We start from the raw sequence: 17,131 nt of genomic DNA on the forward strand, positions 1-17,131 counted from the left end.
ATGAAGAAGAAGATTCTGACTATCTTCATACTGTCCTGTCTTTGCTACTGTGCTACGGACATGTTGCAGAAGCAGGTGGTGACTCCACTTCTGTACACAGTCATTTTTTGGACAGGTGAGACACTTTTTCAACTATGAACCCAGTGTGAGCCTGATGGAATTCGCCCATTAATTGATGCAATTTCTCGCCTGAGTGGAAAAACACGCTCTTTAGCTCTATTTCACCCCCAAATAGGATGTTTAGTCAATTTGACAAAGTTTGTAACCAGCTTGATATCTGACTAGCATTACAAGGGCAAATGCTCCCTTCTGCTGCTTGAGAGACAGTGCTCACACCACTGTGAAGTGAACAACAATAGCGATTAGCAACAATAGTGGAATCTGCGGTTTGCATTCAAAATAAAAGTCCAGCACTGAAACTGATGCAATTGGATGCAAATAGTGGAATCAAATCAAATCAAATTTTATTTGTCACATACACATGGTTAGCAGATGTTAATGCGAGTGTAGCGAAATGCTTGTGCTTCTAGTTCCGACAATGCAGTAATAACCAACAAGTAATCTAACCTAACAATTCCACAACTACTACCTTATACACACAAGTGTAAAGGGATAAAGAATATGTACATAAAGATATATGAATGAGTGATGGTACAGAACGGCATAGGCAAGATGCAGTAGATGGTATAGTGTACAGTCTATACATATGAGATGAGTAATGTAGGGTATGTAAACATAAAGTGGCATAGTTTAAAGTGGCTAGTGATACATGTATTACATAAAGATGGCAAGATGCAGTAGATGATATATTGTACAGTATATACATATACATATGAGATGAGTAATGTAGGGTATGTAAACATTATATTAAGTGGCATTGTTTAAAGTGGCTAGTGATACATTTTTACATAATTTCCATCAATTCCCATTATTAAAGTGGCTGGAGTTGAGTCAGTATGTTGGCAGCGGCCACTAAATGTTAGTGGTGGCTGTTTAACAGTCTGATGGCCTTGAGATAGAAGCTGTTTTTCAGTCTCTCGGTCCCTGCTTTGATGCACCTGTACTGACCTCGCCTTCTGGATGATAGCGGGGTGAACAGGCAGTGGCTCGGGTGGTTATTGTCCTTGATGATCTTTATGGCCTTCCTGTGACATCGGGTGGTGTAGGTGTCCTGGAGGGGAGGTATTTTGCCCCCGGTGATGCGTTGTGCAGACCTCACTACCCTCTGGAGAGCCTTACGGTTGTGGGCAGAGCAGTTGCCGTACCAGGCGGTGATACAGCCCGACAGGATGCTCTCGATTGTGCATCTGTAGAAGTTTGTGAGTGCTTTTGGTGACAAGCCGAATTTCTTCAGCCTCCTGAGGTTGAAGAGGTGCTGCTGCGCCTTCTTCACAATGCTGTCTGTGTGGGTGGACCAATTCAGGTTGTCCGTGATGTGTACACCGAGGAACTTAAAACTTTCCACCTTCTCCACTACTGTCCCGTTGATGTGGATAGGGGGGTGCTCCCTCTGCTGTTTCCTGAAGTCCACAATCATCTCCTCAATCATCTCCAATCATGCTACAATTGGACTGGATAATGGTGAACAAGGTTGGAAAGTAGTTAAACATTTTCAACAAAAGACAACAATGAATTAATTTGGCAATAAACAGTAAAATTACAAATCGCACTGTGGATGTATTATTAGACTTCAGAATTGCATTAGGGACATAATTATATGCAATATACAGCATCACCTAAGGATTGTGAATCCATGAAATTAGGTATCAACCTAGTCTGTAAACTATAAAAACAAAAAGTCGCACAGTCTATGTGTAACTCCCAGTAATTTATTGGGTAAACCAATGAATGTTCAATATGTAGAGTCCCTTGACTTTTTCCACATTTTGTTACATCACAGCCTTTTTCTAAAAAATATTTTTTTACGTGTCCCTCATCAATCTACACACAATATCCCATAATGATAAAGCAAAAATAGGTTTTTATAAATTATATCAAATCAAAGTTTATTTGTCACGTCCACCGAATACAACAGGTGTAAACCTTACAGTGAAATGCTTACTTACAGGCCCTAACTAACAGTGGGATTGTTAAGTAAAAATATAGGTATTAGGTGAACAATAGTCGGGCTAATTGAGGGAGTACGTACATGTAGGTATGGTTAAAGTGACTATGCATATATGATAAACAGAGAGAAGCAGTAGCGTAAAGGAGGGGATTGGTGGGTGGTGGGTGGTGGGTGGCGGGACACAATGCAGATAGTAACAGGTAGCCAATGTGCGGGGGCACCGGTTAGTCAGGTTAATTGAGGTAATATGTACATGAATGTATAGTTAAAGTAACTATGCATATATGATAAATAGAGAGTAGCAGCAGCGTAAAAGAGGGGTTGGGGGGGTGGGACAATGCAAATAGTCCAGGTAGCCATTTGATTAGATGTTCAGGAGTCTTATTGCTTGGGGGGAAAAAACTGTTCAGAAGCCTTTTGATCCTAGACTTAGCGCTCCGGTACCGCTTGCCATGCGGAAGTAGAGAGAACATTCTATGAATGGTGTGGCTGGGGTCTTTGACAATTTTTAGGGCCTTCCTCTGACACCGCCTGGTGTAGAGGTCCTGGATGGCAGGCAGCTTAGCCCCAGTGATGTACTGGGCCGTACGCACTATCATCTGTAGTGCCTTGATGTCGGAGGCCGAGCAGTTGCCGTACCAGGCAGTGATACATCCAGTCAGGATGCTCTTGATGGTGCAGCTGTCGAACCTTTTGAGAATCTGAGGACCCATGCCAAATCTTTTTAGTTTCCAGAGGGGGAATAGGCTTTGTCGTGCCCTCTTCATGACTGTCTTGGTGTGTTTGGATCATTCTAACCTGCTCCACAACAGCCACGTCGATGAGAATGGGGGTGTGCTCGGTCTTCCCTTTCCTGTAGTCCACAATCATCTTCTTTGTCTTGATTATGTTGAGGGATAGGTTGTTATTCTGGCACCACACGGCCAGGTCTCTGACATCCTCCCTATAGGCTGTCTCGTCGTTGTCAGTGATCAGGCCTACCACTGTTGTGTCATCTGCAAACTTAATGAAGGTGTTGGAGTTGTGGGTGAACAGGGAGTACAGGAGGGGACTAAGCACGCACCCCGGAGGGGCTCCAGTGTTGAAGATCAGCGTGGAGGATGTGTTGCTACCAACCCTCACCACCTGGGGCCCGTCAGGAAGTCCAGGATGCAGTTAAAGAGGGAGATGTTTAGTCCCAGGATCCTTAGCTTATTGATGAACTTTGAGGGTACTATGGTGTTGAACGCTGAGCTGTAGTCAATGAATAGCATTCTCTCGTAGGTGTTCCTTTTGTCCAGGTGGGAAAGGGCAGTGTAGAGTGCAATAGAGATTGCATCATCTGTGGATCTGTTTGGGCAGTATGCAAATTGGAGTGGGTCTAGGGTTTCTGGGATAATGGTGTTAATGTGAGCCATTACCAGCCTTTCGAAGCACTTCATGGCAATGGACGTGAGTGCTATGTTTTGGTAGTTGTTTAGCCAGGTTGCCTTAGTCCCTGTGCCCAAGAACACTATGGTGGTCTGCTTGAAACATGTTGGTATTACAGACTCAATCAGGGACATGTTGAAAATGTCAGTGAAGACACCTGCCAGCTGGTCAGCACATGCCCGGAGCACACGTCCTGGTAATCTGTCTGGCCCCGCTGCCTTGTGAATGTTGACCTGTTTAAAGGTCTTACTCACATTGGCTACTGAGAGCGTGATGACACAGTCGTCCGGAACAGCTGATGCTCTCATGCATGCCTCAGTGTTGCTTGCCTCAAAGCGAGCATAGAAGTGATTTAACTTGTCTGGTAGGCTCGTGTCACTGGACAGCTTGTGGCTGTGCTTCCCTTTGTAGTCTGTAATAGTTTGCAAGCCCTGCCACATAAGATGAGCATCAGAGCCGGTGTAGTACGATTCAATCTTAGCCCTGTATTGGCGCTTTGCCTGTTTGATAGTTCGTCGGAAAGCATAGCATGATTTCTTATAAGCTTGAAAGCGGCAGCTCTACCCTTTAGCTCAGTGCGAATGTTGCCTGTAATCCATGGCTTCTGGTTGGGGTATGTACGTACAGTCACTGTGGGGACGGCGTCCTCAATGCACTTATTGATAAAGCCAGTGACTGATGTGATGTACTCATCAATGCCATCGGAAGAATCACCGGAACATATTCTAGTCTGTGCTAGCAAAACAGTCCTGTAGTTTAGCATCTGCTTTATCTGAGACTTCCTTAGATTTCGTGCACCAGCTGTTGTTTACAAATATGCACAGACCGTGTCCTCTGTACCTGCGTCTCTTTCTCCTGCCAATGACGGGGATTTTGGCCTTGTCGGGTGTCTGAAGTACATCCTGTGCGTCCTGCTTGTTGAAGAAAAAATCTTTGTCTAATCCGAGGTGAGTGATCGCTGTCCTGATATCCAGAAGCTCTTTTTTGCCGTAAGATACGGTGGCAGAAACGTTATGTACAAAATAAGTTACAAATAACGTGAAAAACCCCCACATAATAGCACAATTGGTTAGGCACCCGTGAAACTGCTGCCATTTCTTCCGGCGCAGAAGTATTCAAGTATACGTACGTTTTCAGACCCTTTACTCAGTACTTTGTTGAAGCACTTTTGGCAGCAATTACAGCATTGAATCTTCTTGGGCTACAAGCTTGGCACATCTATATTTGGGGAGTTTCTCCCATTCTTCTCTGTATATACTCTCAAACTCTGTCAGGTTGGATGGGGAGCGTTGCTGCACATGCAGTGCAGTGGAGGCTGGTGGAAGGAGCTATAGGAGGATGGGTTCATTGTAATGTCTGGAATGGAATACCTGGAATGGAGTCAAACATTTAGCTTACATATGTTTGATACCGTTCCATTGATTCCATTCCCGCCATTACAATGATCCCGTCCTCCTAAGCTCCTCTCACCAGCCTCCTCTATCAGCCAGTTCTGTGCATGTAAGATCTGTTCTAGTAAGCTAGTCAAATTAAGGACTCCTGTGCTTAACTTAACCTTTAACCTCAACTTCGTTTTAACTGAACAGAAAGTGAAATTAACAGAACAGATGACAGCTGCTATTATGTGGTCAGAGGAAAGGACGGCTTTCAACTGTGACCTGTTATCATAGTGTCCCTCTGTTAGGACTCGGGGGAGCATAATCTTCCATAGCTCATTGGTAGAGTGTGGCCCTTGCAACCCCAGGATATTGGGTTTTGATCCACGGCAACACCCGTACGTAAAATGTATGCACAAATGACTGTAAATCACTTTAGATTAAAGTGTCTGTTAAATTACATTACGATTTTACAATGAGTGAGTGAGTGAGAGTGAGATGTGGGATGGAAAAAGAGAGTCAAATATAGAGCTCCATCATAAGGCATTTAAGAGTATGAAAAGTTGCTATGTGGAGACAATCATTATCATGAGAAATGCTTTAGCCATTGAAAAACATTTTGAATTGCTTGAATCGTGTGGTGATAATGGTTGGGCAGGCTTAGCCGGAACTGGAAAGTGTGGTTGCCATGCCCAGACAGGAGGGCAGAGATGGGGTCTTAGTGTTTGAGATGTGTTCAGGCTTTAAACTATCTTCCTGTTGTTGTGAAAAACATAATGACAAGCTCACCTATAGCATCTTAATTGGATTAAATGCTCATAAACTAATTGAAAGATATGAGGGGTATGATGAATGACGTTTATTTCCATTTACTGAGACGTGTAGTGAGGGTCTCTGTCTCTAAGCTAGACAGGATGTTGTGGGGCTGCAGAGAAACAGAGATTATAGATAATGGGGGCAGGGAGAAATACACCATCTCTGACTGATAACATCAACCACACGGCCAAGGTGACAAACACCAAAAACCTGTTGTGCTTTATTTGTCTCTTACCCATGGTGGAGTCTTAGCGGAAGTTAGGGACGGCTGTTGTGCGAAACTCATAGATTTCACATCTAGGCTAAAACAGGGCCATTAAAATAGGAAAACAGGGCCATTAAAATAGGGGAGTGAGGTAGATTTCCAGACATTCTGTCTTATGAGCAGCTGGTGTGCCAAATAAGTTCTTTATAAACACAAGCTGTTTTTAGACATCATTTCCGTTATGATGTTTCCGTTTATATTGTGTGTGTGTGTGTGTGTGTGTTTGGTGGGGGGGCTGAACATTACAAAAGACAAGGATAAACTGTGTAAGAAAACAAACTGAAAAGGATAAATATAAGTAACTAGAAATAAGGGTGACGTATGCAAGATTCACAAGATACCTTTCCACACTGAATTGGACAAAAGTGTGGCAGTGTTGAATATTATCGTCAAAGATTAAGTGGAATCATTAACGGGCACCGCTCTAATGGTGGCAGAAACATCCTGGGTATTTGGCCAAGATCACCATTATATTGGTATTTATTTGCAAAAGCATCAGCTACTCTTCCTGGGGTCCAAATGAAACATGACATAATACATAGTACAGAATATTATTAGGCAAGGACTGAAATACACTGTACATGTCACGCCCTGGCCATAGAGAGGCTTTTATTCTCTATTTTGGTTAGGCCAGGGTGTGACTAGGGTGGGCATTCTAGTTTCTTGATTTCTATGTTTTGTATTTCTATGTTTTGGCCGGGTATGGTTCTCAATCAGGGACAGCTGTCTATCGTTGTCTCTGATTGGGAATCATACTTAGGCAGCCTTTTTTCCTTTGGTGTTTGTGGGTAGTTATCTTTGTTAGTGGCACTATAGCCCTGTTAAGCTTCACGGTCGTGTCTTTGTTTCTTGTTTTGTTGGCGACATTTAGAATAATAAAGGAAAATGTACGCTTACCACGCTGCACCTTGGTCTCCTTCCGACGACGGCCGTGACAGTACATACATTTAACACATCAAACATACACACAATATCTAGGTCTAATACATGAACATAATACAATGCAAATTACAATACAAGATTTATAAAATGGCTGTCTCTTCACAGTCTCTTTGTGCGGTAAGGTGTTATTTTATCTTCTTTTTTATCTGGCTTTATTGCTAGCTTGAGTTACCTGGGGTGGCAGAGTTCCATGTAGTCATGGCTCTACTTAATACTGTGTGTTTCCCAGCCTCTGTTCTGGACCTGGAGACTGTGAAGAGACTTCTAGTTATATGTTATGTGTTGTACTGATAAGTGTCCGAACTGTGTGCCAACTGCTTGAACAGACAGTTCGGTACCTTCAACACATCAATTCCTTGCACAAAGACCAATAGTGGCACAGTCAATCTCTCCTGAACTTTGAGACTGGAGAGATTGACATGCATGTTACTGACACTTGTCCTCTGTGTACATCTAACTGCAATGTACCTACGTCCCTCTTTGCAGCACATGACCACAAAGCTGGGCCGTAGTCCAGGTGCAACAAAACTAGGGGATGTAGTACCTGTGTGGTTGACTGAGATGTGAAGGCAGAGCAATGCTCTACCATGGCCAGACCTCTTTCCATGGTATGAACTGAGGGGTAGGACTTCTATTGAAACAAATTCTGCAGAAATAGGGAAGTGGTAATGTGTCACCATGACAGACTCCTCTAGGGGTAAGTGAGCTAAAGAACAAAACTTGTTGTGGTTGTGGGAAGCAGACATTGCATGCGACGTGTAAGTGACTGCTCTGAAAAGTCTTAATTTTAACCAATTCTGAAATTAAATATTGATTTGCAGGTCAGGAGTGTCCGTATAATATTTTCCTTGTGAAGCCTCATGTCCTCACCACTAACTCTGGCTACGCCCCTCCCTTGCCACTCACCACACCAGTCCCCACTCTGCTCATTAGCACTCCCACACTATATAAGCAGCAGTTTTCCCCTCCAGCAGTCCTTTCCTGTATGTGAATGCATGGGGCGGCCAACCTATGTTTTCCTTTCCATGTTGTGCGTGACTGACACATTTAGAACAGTACGCATTAAAGATGTGATGTTAATAATATTCAAATCAAATTTTATTGGTCACATACACATGGTTAGCAGATGTTAATGTGAATGTAGAGAAATGCTTGTGCTTCTAGTTCCGACCGTGCAGTAATAACTAACAAGTAATCTAACAATTTCACAACAACTACCTTATACACACACAAGTGTAAAGGAATGAATAAGAATATGTACATATAAATATATGGATGAGTGATGGCCGTGCGGCATAGGCAAGATGCAGTAGATGGTATAGAGTACTGTATATACATATGAGATGAGTAATGTAGGGTATGTAAACATTATATAAAGTGGCATAGCTAAGATCCTTTTAGTTTATATGCTGCTATAATTTTCCTTGTTACAATTTCCTGTCAGTCCAGCATATTAGATATAGTACCTTCAGAAAGTATTCATACCCCATGACTTAATCCACATTTTGTTGTGTTACAGCCTCAATTCATAATGGATTAAAGTTGTAACGGGTGCTCTCCTCCTCTTCGTCTGAAGAGGAGGAGTAGGGATTGGACCAAAACGCAGCGGTAGATGAAGACATGATGAATTTATTAAACAAACGACGAAACACGAAATAACACTTGAATAATACAAAACAACAAAACGACGTAGACTGACCTAAAACATGAGAACTTACATATAGACGAAGAACGCACGAACAGGTACAGACTACAAACAAACGCTACAGTCCCGTGTGGTACGAACATACATACAGACACGGAAGACAACCACCCACAACAAACAATGTGAAACAACCTACCTTAATATGGTTCTCAATCAGAGGAAACGTAAAACACCTGCCTCTAATTGAGAACCATATCAGGCAACCCATTAACCAACATAGAAACACATAACATAGAATGCCCACCCCAACTCACGCCCTGACCAACTAAACACATACAAAAACAACAGAAAACAGGTCAGGAACGTGACAAAAGTGATTGTTTTTTTCACCCATCTACACACAATACCCCATCATGAAAAAGTGAAAGCATGTTTTTAGACATTTTATTTTATTGAAAATAAAATACAGAAATATCTAATTTACAGATATACTCACACACCTGAATCAATACTATGTAGAAGCACCTTTGGCAGCGATTACATCTGTGAGTCTTTCTGGGTAAGTCTCTAAGAGCTTTCCAACCCTAATTTGTACAACATTTGCACCTTTTTCTTTTCATATTTCTTCAAGCTCTGTCAAATTGGTTGTTGATCATTGTTAGACAACCATTTTCAGGTCTTGCCATAGATTTTCAAGCAAAATTAAGTCAAACTGTGGATTAGACACCAGCTGGAATGTGGATTTGGTCAACGGGTGGGTCTAATCCTGAATGCTGACTGGAGAAGTAAAAAAAATAACTATTTTTACGCTATTCCTTCTGACTGCGTAATCCACTGTCTCATCAACCCAGCCAGGCAATTCATAAACTTGATCTCCACTATAAAAAAGCAGCTAGACATTATCTCAAATTTCTTTTAGACTAACATTGAGATTCTTTTATAAACCTTGTCTGTCTTTCCGAGAATTGCAAAATTGTTTCAATATTCAAATTCGATCTCCAGCTGTCCCATAATAATGAACTGATCAAAGAGACAGGTAGGCAGCTTTTCTCAGCCAGTCAAAATCATGAATCAGCATAATTTTTATGGATATATACAAAGAGCTATCAATAGAAAACAGGTAGAAATAAACAACGTGCAACTAGTTTGAAGTCTTTCCATTTTCAGTTGGAATTTATTGTGTTAGCTGTGTTGTTGGCTAGCTCCTCTGAACAACAGTGTCCTGATGAAAGAGCATGTTTTCTTTGCCAGGTGAAGTCATGTATCATTAGCTCATTGTTATGGATGCGTCCAAATAAATGTCACTAGAAAACAGCTTAAACAAATGCAGCTACTGTTGCTATTCTAGCTGCACTGTTTGACGTGACTGTACGTTAGCTGGCAAGCAAGCAGGGATAAGAACGTTGCCAGCCAATATGGCAATTTCACATTTAGAACGAACGTCCATAGATACAGAACAAAGAGACTGAATGACTGGGTCTCGCTCTGGAAACCAAGCCGAGAGAATGAACAAACTTGCCGGCTTGGGTAGAAACCGTAGTTTTGTGTAGGGGCTATATCTTCTGCAAGGATGAAATAGTGTGAATAAATTAATCAAAATAACATTTTTTATGAAAATATGTCAATCATTATTTAAATATGTTGGTAACCCGTTGTATAAAAGTGATAATACCCTTGAAGCCGGTGTTTGGAGGATATATTGGCACGGTTTGCAGACACCTGTGTCAACATATCATCCAAACACCGGTTTCTCAGGCATTATCACAATTGTTTAACCACTACGAAACATAATATGCCCACACAGTATTAAAATACACATCACTTCGATATCCCTTGAATTATGCTAAAGAACAATCACAAACAACCAATGTATGGTTATGAATTATTATTAAAAGGAAAACATGTCAATTCAATTTCAATAAACAGTTCAAGTTGAAAACATGTTATACACCAACAATTATTATCAGCCCCTTTGAATCGTTAAATCAATCACAGATATAACGTAAACTCACCCCATTCCTTACAAATGTGCGCAACCGCAACATTCAAACGAGGCTACAAAGAAAACTAATGGGACTGTAGCGACTGTGTTGACTTCAAAATCGGGGGGTGTGAACTAGGTTTCTATTCAAGCTTTGATCGACATGGTAATGGCTCTATAGTAATGGAGAAAAGTTGAAAAAAATGGACCCTCCGTTACATCGTGACGTGTCATGTCATAACGTACAGCACGCAAAAGCAACTATTTCTGTCTTAACAATCTCTCTCCACCAGGTGTAGCACTTCTCTCATCGTTTAAAAACAAGAAATGGACAGTGACGGGGTAAGGGGGGGATACCTAGTTATTTTTTGCGTCATCATTGCATGCGATCATCATTCTCAAAGCCGCTGTTTACTTCTAAGATCACTTTAGCACCGTCCTAAAAACCCGATTCAAATTCGACACAAACCTTCAAATAGGTATTGTAATGACCTGACTAGATCATAAATGAACAATTGTCCAGACATAGGATTGAGTTTGCGAATCGACGGTTTATTAAACCAACTTTACACAGGCTACTGTTTGGCCGTAGCCCACGCCAAATAAATGACAGATAACCCACAAGCCAATCGTGACCTTCTCTTGTGAAGCCCAGACGTAAAAAGAGAGAGAACAAAGGCCAAACCGGGTCTTAACCTCCAATGCTCCATCCCCCTGCCCAACCCCCTCCACGCCACTCCGCCAACCGCCAGGATGCCCGGCATCAGAACATTCCAGGCATTCCCGTGATTGGCAGATAGCAGGTTGATTGACATGTCGGACCCCGCGAACACTGGGCACTGGTCAGTACAACACAACCACCTCCTAGCCTAACACATAACACACAGCTGTCTGTGCGGGTCGCTACAGTATGTAATGACACATTATATGAACTCTTTATAGTGTTTTATTTACATTTTAGAAGCGATAAGGTGATAAGTTGGACAGATCGAGTGAAAAAAAGCTATTTTCCCACACAACATCTCTCCTTCTCACTATCACGCAATTGTATGGACCAAGGCGATGTACGAGTTTACGTGAGTTTACGTTAATGTTATACACACTAATTAGTACTGATCTGGTACCAAGGTTTTAACACCTCAGAGTGCTCATATATACTTTAAATATGGATCCCCTTCAACACAATAAAAGAAACATCAAAAAATTATTTGTCCCAAATAAACTCACGATCCTGTGTCCACGAATACGTTCCAGGCTTTACTGGCAAGTGAACCGAGGGGCATCGCGCGAACGTAAACCACTATCGTTACAGTCGTCAACGGACCTGTGGCTGTGCCACTGAAACAATGCTCTACAATTCCTTTTGTGAAAACCTCAAAAAACAATGCAGTCCTCTTCAATTAAACGGGACCACTGGAACTATTAACTCCTCTCTCTTTTACCACAACCAGTGACATCACTGGTGAGCAAATTACACAACTTTAAACTGCTTGAAACAACTAGTTAGCAAACGTTGATAGCTTGTCATTTTCGAGAATGATCTCTTCTCTCGCGCGTCGCACTGTTGCCTAACAGCCGGTCAGTCTCCCAAATATGTCCAACATCAGTGGAGTCTGCTGAGGGGAGGAAGGCTCATAATAATGGCTGGAACGGAGCCAATGGAATGGAACCATGTGTTTGATACCATTCCACCTAATCCACTCCAGCCATTACCACAAGCCCATTCTCCCCAGTTAAGGTGCCACCAACCTCCTGTGTCCCACATGCAAGAGAGAGAGAGAGAGAGAGAGAGAGAGAGAGAGAGAGAGAGAGAGAGAGAGAGAGAGAGGAGAGAGAGAGAAAAATGGGTAGGAGAACATTGAGCGTTGAAGAAAATGTATCTTTGCATTACATTTAATCTGAGTAACCCATTGAAATGGAAAATGATCCAATCCGTTCTCTGGATATTACTCTTTCTCAAAAGTGGTAAGTGCCTTGTCAAACTGAGAGTCAATTACAAAAGTAGCCTACTCTCATGTTACATGACTCTTGAATAGGCAATAGTATTACAAAAGTGCAGAAAGGAATGCTGTTATTATTTCACTTTTTGGGCATGTCATTATTGTAAAAGAGAAAATGTGTTCTCAATGACTTACTGGTTAAATAAAAGGTAAAAATAGTCTTATTTAATGTTCATGAGTTATAAATGTGAACTAGGCTACACCTAGGAGCCATAACTACAACTCAATAATAATAATACAAAGACAATACAAACAAAAAAGTAAGTAGGTCACTGCGTACTGTAAAAGTATAAATAAATGAAGGCTAGTCTATCATGTGCTTGGCTTGGATCAGGGATAGCCTACAGGATTTAGTCCTGTTAATATCTTGTATTGATGTAGCTACTGCCCTTAGCCTATGTTTTATTTCTTCCTTTCAGATCTGATTGATGCTGTAAATGTGACGGGAAAAGAGGGAATGAAAGTAACTTTACCGACTGGACTTACTGAACTACCGAGCGGCACTATTATGGCATGGTCTTTCCCATTGAGTCGTTCAGATTCATTTGATAACATAGCTCTGCTGAATGCTGGTGTGATTACAACGGACTACAGTAGGAAGTTCAAAGACAGACTGAAGCTGGATACTCAGACTGGATCTCTCACCATCAGAAACCTCACCATCAACGACTCTGGACTTTATAAAATACTTATCATCAATACACAGAGTTCATCTAAGATTGCAAATCTAACTGTCTATGGTGCGTGTCTGGCTTCTTTTTTTACTTCCCTTTTTTCCATTCTCTCATTTAGTCTGTTACCCAGAGTTGTTTTCAATGAAGATCAAGAAAGACCTTTGTATTTAGAGTTTGAAAAAGAAATAGCCCACTTCTTCATATATGTTTAGGTCTCATTTATGACATCTTAGTTTTTACTGTAACACATTTTTAATCTCTGTTTGTCATTGAGTCACTGCCTAATCATTCTGCTATCCCAGCCTCAGTGTCTGCTCCTCACATCAGTCACTCAGTGGACAGTCCATTTGAAAAAGTGAGCTGTTCCTTGGTGTGCACTGTGAAGAACGGGAGAGAGGTGATCTTGTCCTGGTACAGAGGAGAGGAGATATTCAACCAGACCAGCAGCCCTGATCTTCTCGCCAATCTCTCTCTCCCTCTGGAGTTAAAAAAAATGTACGTTGACACCTACAGCTGTGAGGCTTCCAACCCTGCTGACTCAAAACGAACTCCACTCAACATTGAAACTCTCTGCCCTCAATTGTCCTCACACTCTGCCATCAAAGGTATGTCAACACTGCATATAGTATTGTTTTTCCACTTTGTGGATCAGTGAGGGACCATAATGACAAACCACTAAATAGCAAGCTCTGTTTATAATGAGCTCACCAGAGATCTCATTGGACAGAGCCAAAGCCCAGACAGATTGTCTGCTCTTCGTTTCCTATATTTCTAGGGGGAGATGGATACCAGCTGAAGCTCACTAACAACTTATTTTGTAGGATAGTAAGGGGAAAAATAACAAATTGTATTTTTAACATTAAAACCTGAGGGCAGTTTTTACAAAATCCCTCAACATGCGTATTATCATATTGTAATTATTTTAACTTATGTATTACAGCAAGCTGTTTTCAGTATTTATTTGCCTATGAGCCGTGTAGCCTACCTTATAATACCTTCATCAATGTCATTCATCAGTATTGACTAAAGCACATGGCATGGGTTTGAACAGCTGAATTTCACTTAGACAGGAAGAATAGAGGCTGCAGGTGAATACAGGGCAAGGCCACATACAACATACAGTTGATTAACAAATATGGTAGATGAGAAAAAGTGAATGAAAAAGATATGACAAGCAATGCCAAATGAGTGACTGAACAGTTCCCTCCCCCCACCCTCCATTTTACTCCTGACAGAGTCTGGTCCCAATCCTGTCGCAATCACACTGGTCACATTGTTAGCAGTTGGGATAATAAGTGGTGGTATATTCTGGGCAGTTAAAATAAGAACATGTGGCGGTAAGTACAATCTGTGTTACAGTTCACATCATACAGAGTACCCTGAAGGTAACAAACACAGAACATAGGTAATTGTGTAATATTATGCCTTTTCCCTTTATTTCAATGCAGCCTGCAAGCAAAGAGAAGAAGAATGATGCTGATGTGAACTGTCAGAGATCGGTAAGGTCAATGTGTATGGATGTGCATGCATATTATGCTACTTGGTTTTCAATGCAACTTCTGTATCTGTGAATACCCACACATTTAGGAAGGAAGTGGTCACTTGTTGTTGGCTTGTATAACATACCAGCCAATGTGAAATACAGAATACACAAGAACAAGCATAGTATGCAAATATACTGAACAAAAATATAAACGCAACACGTAAAGTGTTGGCCCCATGTTTCATGAGCTGAAATATCCCAGAATTTTTCAATACGCAGAAATAGCTTATTTCTCAAAGTTTTTTGGCACAAATTTATTTATATACCTGCTAGTGAGCATTTCTCCTTTGCCAAAAAAAATCTATCCACCTGACAGGTGCGCATATCTCGAAGCTGATTAAACAGCATGATCATTACACAGGTTCACAATAAAAGGCCACTCTAAAACGTGCAGTTTTTTCACACAACACAATGCCACAGATGTCTCAAGTTGAGGGAGAGTGCAATTGGGATGCTGACTGCAGGAATGTCCACCAGAGCTGTTGCCAGAGAATTGAATGCTCCCTTCTCTACCATAAGCCACCTAAAACGTTGTTTTAGAGAATTTGGCAGTACGTCCAACCTGCCTCACAACCGTAAACCACGTGTAACCATGCCAGCCCAGGACCTCCACACCCAGCTTCTTCATCTTCACCCACCCGGACAGCTGATGAAACTGAGGCGAATTTCCCCAGTGGGTGGGCCTATGCCCTCCCAGTTGTTGCAAGTTGCATTGATATTTTTGTTCAGTATAGTTGGATTTTATTGAATACAGGTTTCTGTTTCCATTTGTTTAAGTGCTGACTTTACAAGTTGGGGATATACTGGTATCTGGCACCAGAGGAGTCTGTTTACCAGAGGAGTCTGTTTACCAGAGGAGTCTGTTTTGTACGCATATGTCAGAATCTCACCGTCTGTTCAGACAGGACTGGATTCAATCACTCCTCTCTCAAAGCTGTGACCTTGGCGTGGTTTAGAGGCTTGTGTGTCTCAATGACCCTGAGAGCAACACCGGAGGGGGCTTTGGCCCCTGGTAGGTTTAGCCATTCCGGATTGGTCTCCGGTGAGGGGCCAGACCAACGACAGCATTGGTCCTACATGTTTCACGTTGGCATGGTGCTATATGTATGCAACTATACCACTCTGACAATGTTACATGCTGTGTGTGTCTTTACTGTAATTTTAAATGTGTATTTTTCATGGTGTTGTGCATTACTTTGCAAGAAATGTGCTTGATAAAAATGCAATTGAATTGTTGTTGTTTAAGTCTTAACATTTGTCAACCACAAGGTTGACCTGGTCCTTGTGCTCCAGCTCAGCAAATTACATTTCCCCCCAAAAAACATAAAGATTTTATACCGATCTCACATTTCTACCTTTCATTGCCACTATTGTATTATTGAGTATGTCATTTCACATACAAATAGCACCGCTATCTATTTGTCTGCTGCATGCTGTGTGTGTCTGTACTGTAATTTTAGATGTTTACTTTTTCATTGTGTTGTACGTTACTTTGCTAGAAATGTGCTTGATAAAAATACAATATTGTTATTTAGGTCATAACATTTGTCTGAAAACCAGGATTAGTAGCATTTAAACAAGCAAATTAGTTAAATCATGGCACCACATCCACTCCCTGAAACACTTTTACCATTTATTTTCAAAATGCTTGTAACCGACTGCCCAAACCTGCTGATCTCATGGGCATGTTTAAACTTGTGGAGGAATGTTTTCATGTAGGTTTGTCCTGCCTTTATCTCCACTCTAGAGAGTCTCTGTTATGTTCTCCACTATTTACCAAACTACATTAAAGCCTGATAGGAAGGTTTCTGTAGTGTTCTTAACCACATTGGACATAAGTGTCATAGTCATTAACTTAATAAAAAGTGAATAAGTTAGCTTATGTATTTAACATTATTGTATATCAACCAGATACAGCATACTACTACCAGCATACTGTAAGTAATGCAGGGTTAAGATGTGGATTTGGCAGTGAGGAATGTACATTTCCATGCAGTACAGAGAAAACTCTTTGGGAATGAGCAGATACGAGTAGTGATAAGACAATGGAAAAGTACACATAACAGGTAAGATAAGACAGGGAAAAAGGCATAGGTTGGCATAAATACAGTACCAGTCAAAAGTTTGGACACCTACTCATTCATGGGTTTTTCTTTATTTTTACTATTTTCTACATCGTAAAATAATATTAAAGACATCAACACTATGAAATAACATGGAATCATGTAGCAACCAAAGTGTTAAACAAATCAAAATATATTTTAGATTCTTCAAAGTAGCCACCCTTTGCCTTGATGACAGCTTTGCACACTCTTGTCATTCTCTCAACCAGCTTCACCTGGAATGCTTTTCCTACAGTCTTGAAGGAGTTCCGATATATACGATGAGCACTAGTTGGCTGCTTTTTCTTC

The 17,131-nt window shown here is 41.3% G+C and overlaps 1 protein-coding gene across 1 annotated transcript in view; it reads left to right on the forward strand.

Annotated features, from left to right (window-relative positions):
• LOC139579711 (cell adhesion molecule CEACAM5-like) overlaps window positions 1-16,597 on the forward strand; it is a 35,752-nt gene extending 19,155 nt beyond the window's left edge. Inside the window, exons 7-12 of the mRNA XM_071408541.1 lie at window positions 11,955-11,965; window positions 12,923-13,243; window positions 13,480-13,782; window positions 14,413-14,514; window positions 14,626-14,676; window positions 15,622-16,597. Of these exons, the coding sequence (XP_071264642.1) occupies window positions 11,955-11,965; window positions 12,923-13,243; window positions 13,480-13,782; window positions 14,413-14,514; window positions 14,626-14,651 (763 nt within the window). The 3' untranslated portion in view covers window positions 14,652-14,676; window positions 15,622-16,597. The remainder of the gene's footprint in view (window positions 1-11,954; window positions 11,966-12,922; window positions 13,244-13,479; window positions 13,783-14,412; window positions 14,515-14,625; window positions 14,677-15,621) is intronic.
• The last annotated feature ends 534 nt before the right edge of the window (window positions 16,598-17,131 follow it).

Source organism: Salvelinus alpinus, chromosome 6 (genome assembly GCF_045679555.1).
Source record: "Salvelinus alpinus chromosome 6, SLU_Salpinus.1, whole genome shotgun sequence".
Classification (NCBI taxonomy): Eukaryota; Metazoa; Chordata; class Actinopteri; order Salmoniformes; family Salmonidae; genus Salvelinus; species Salvelinus alpinus.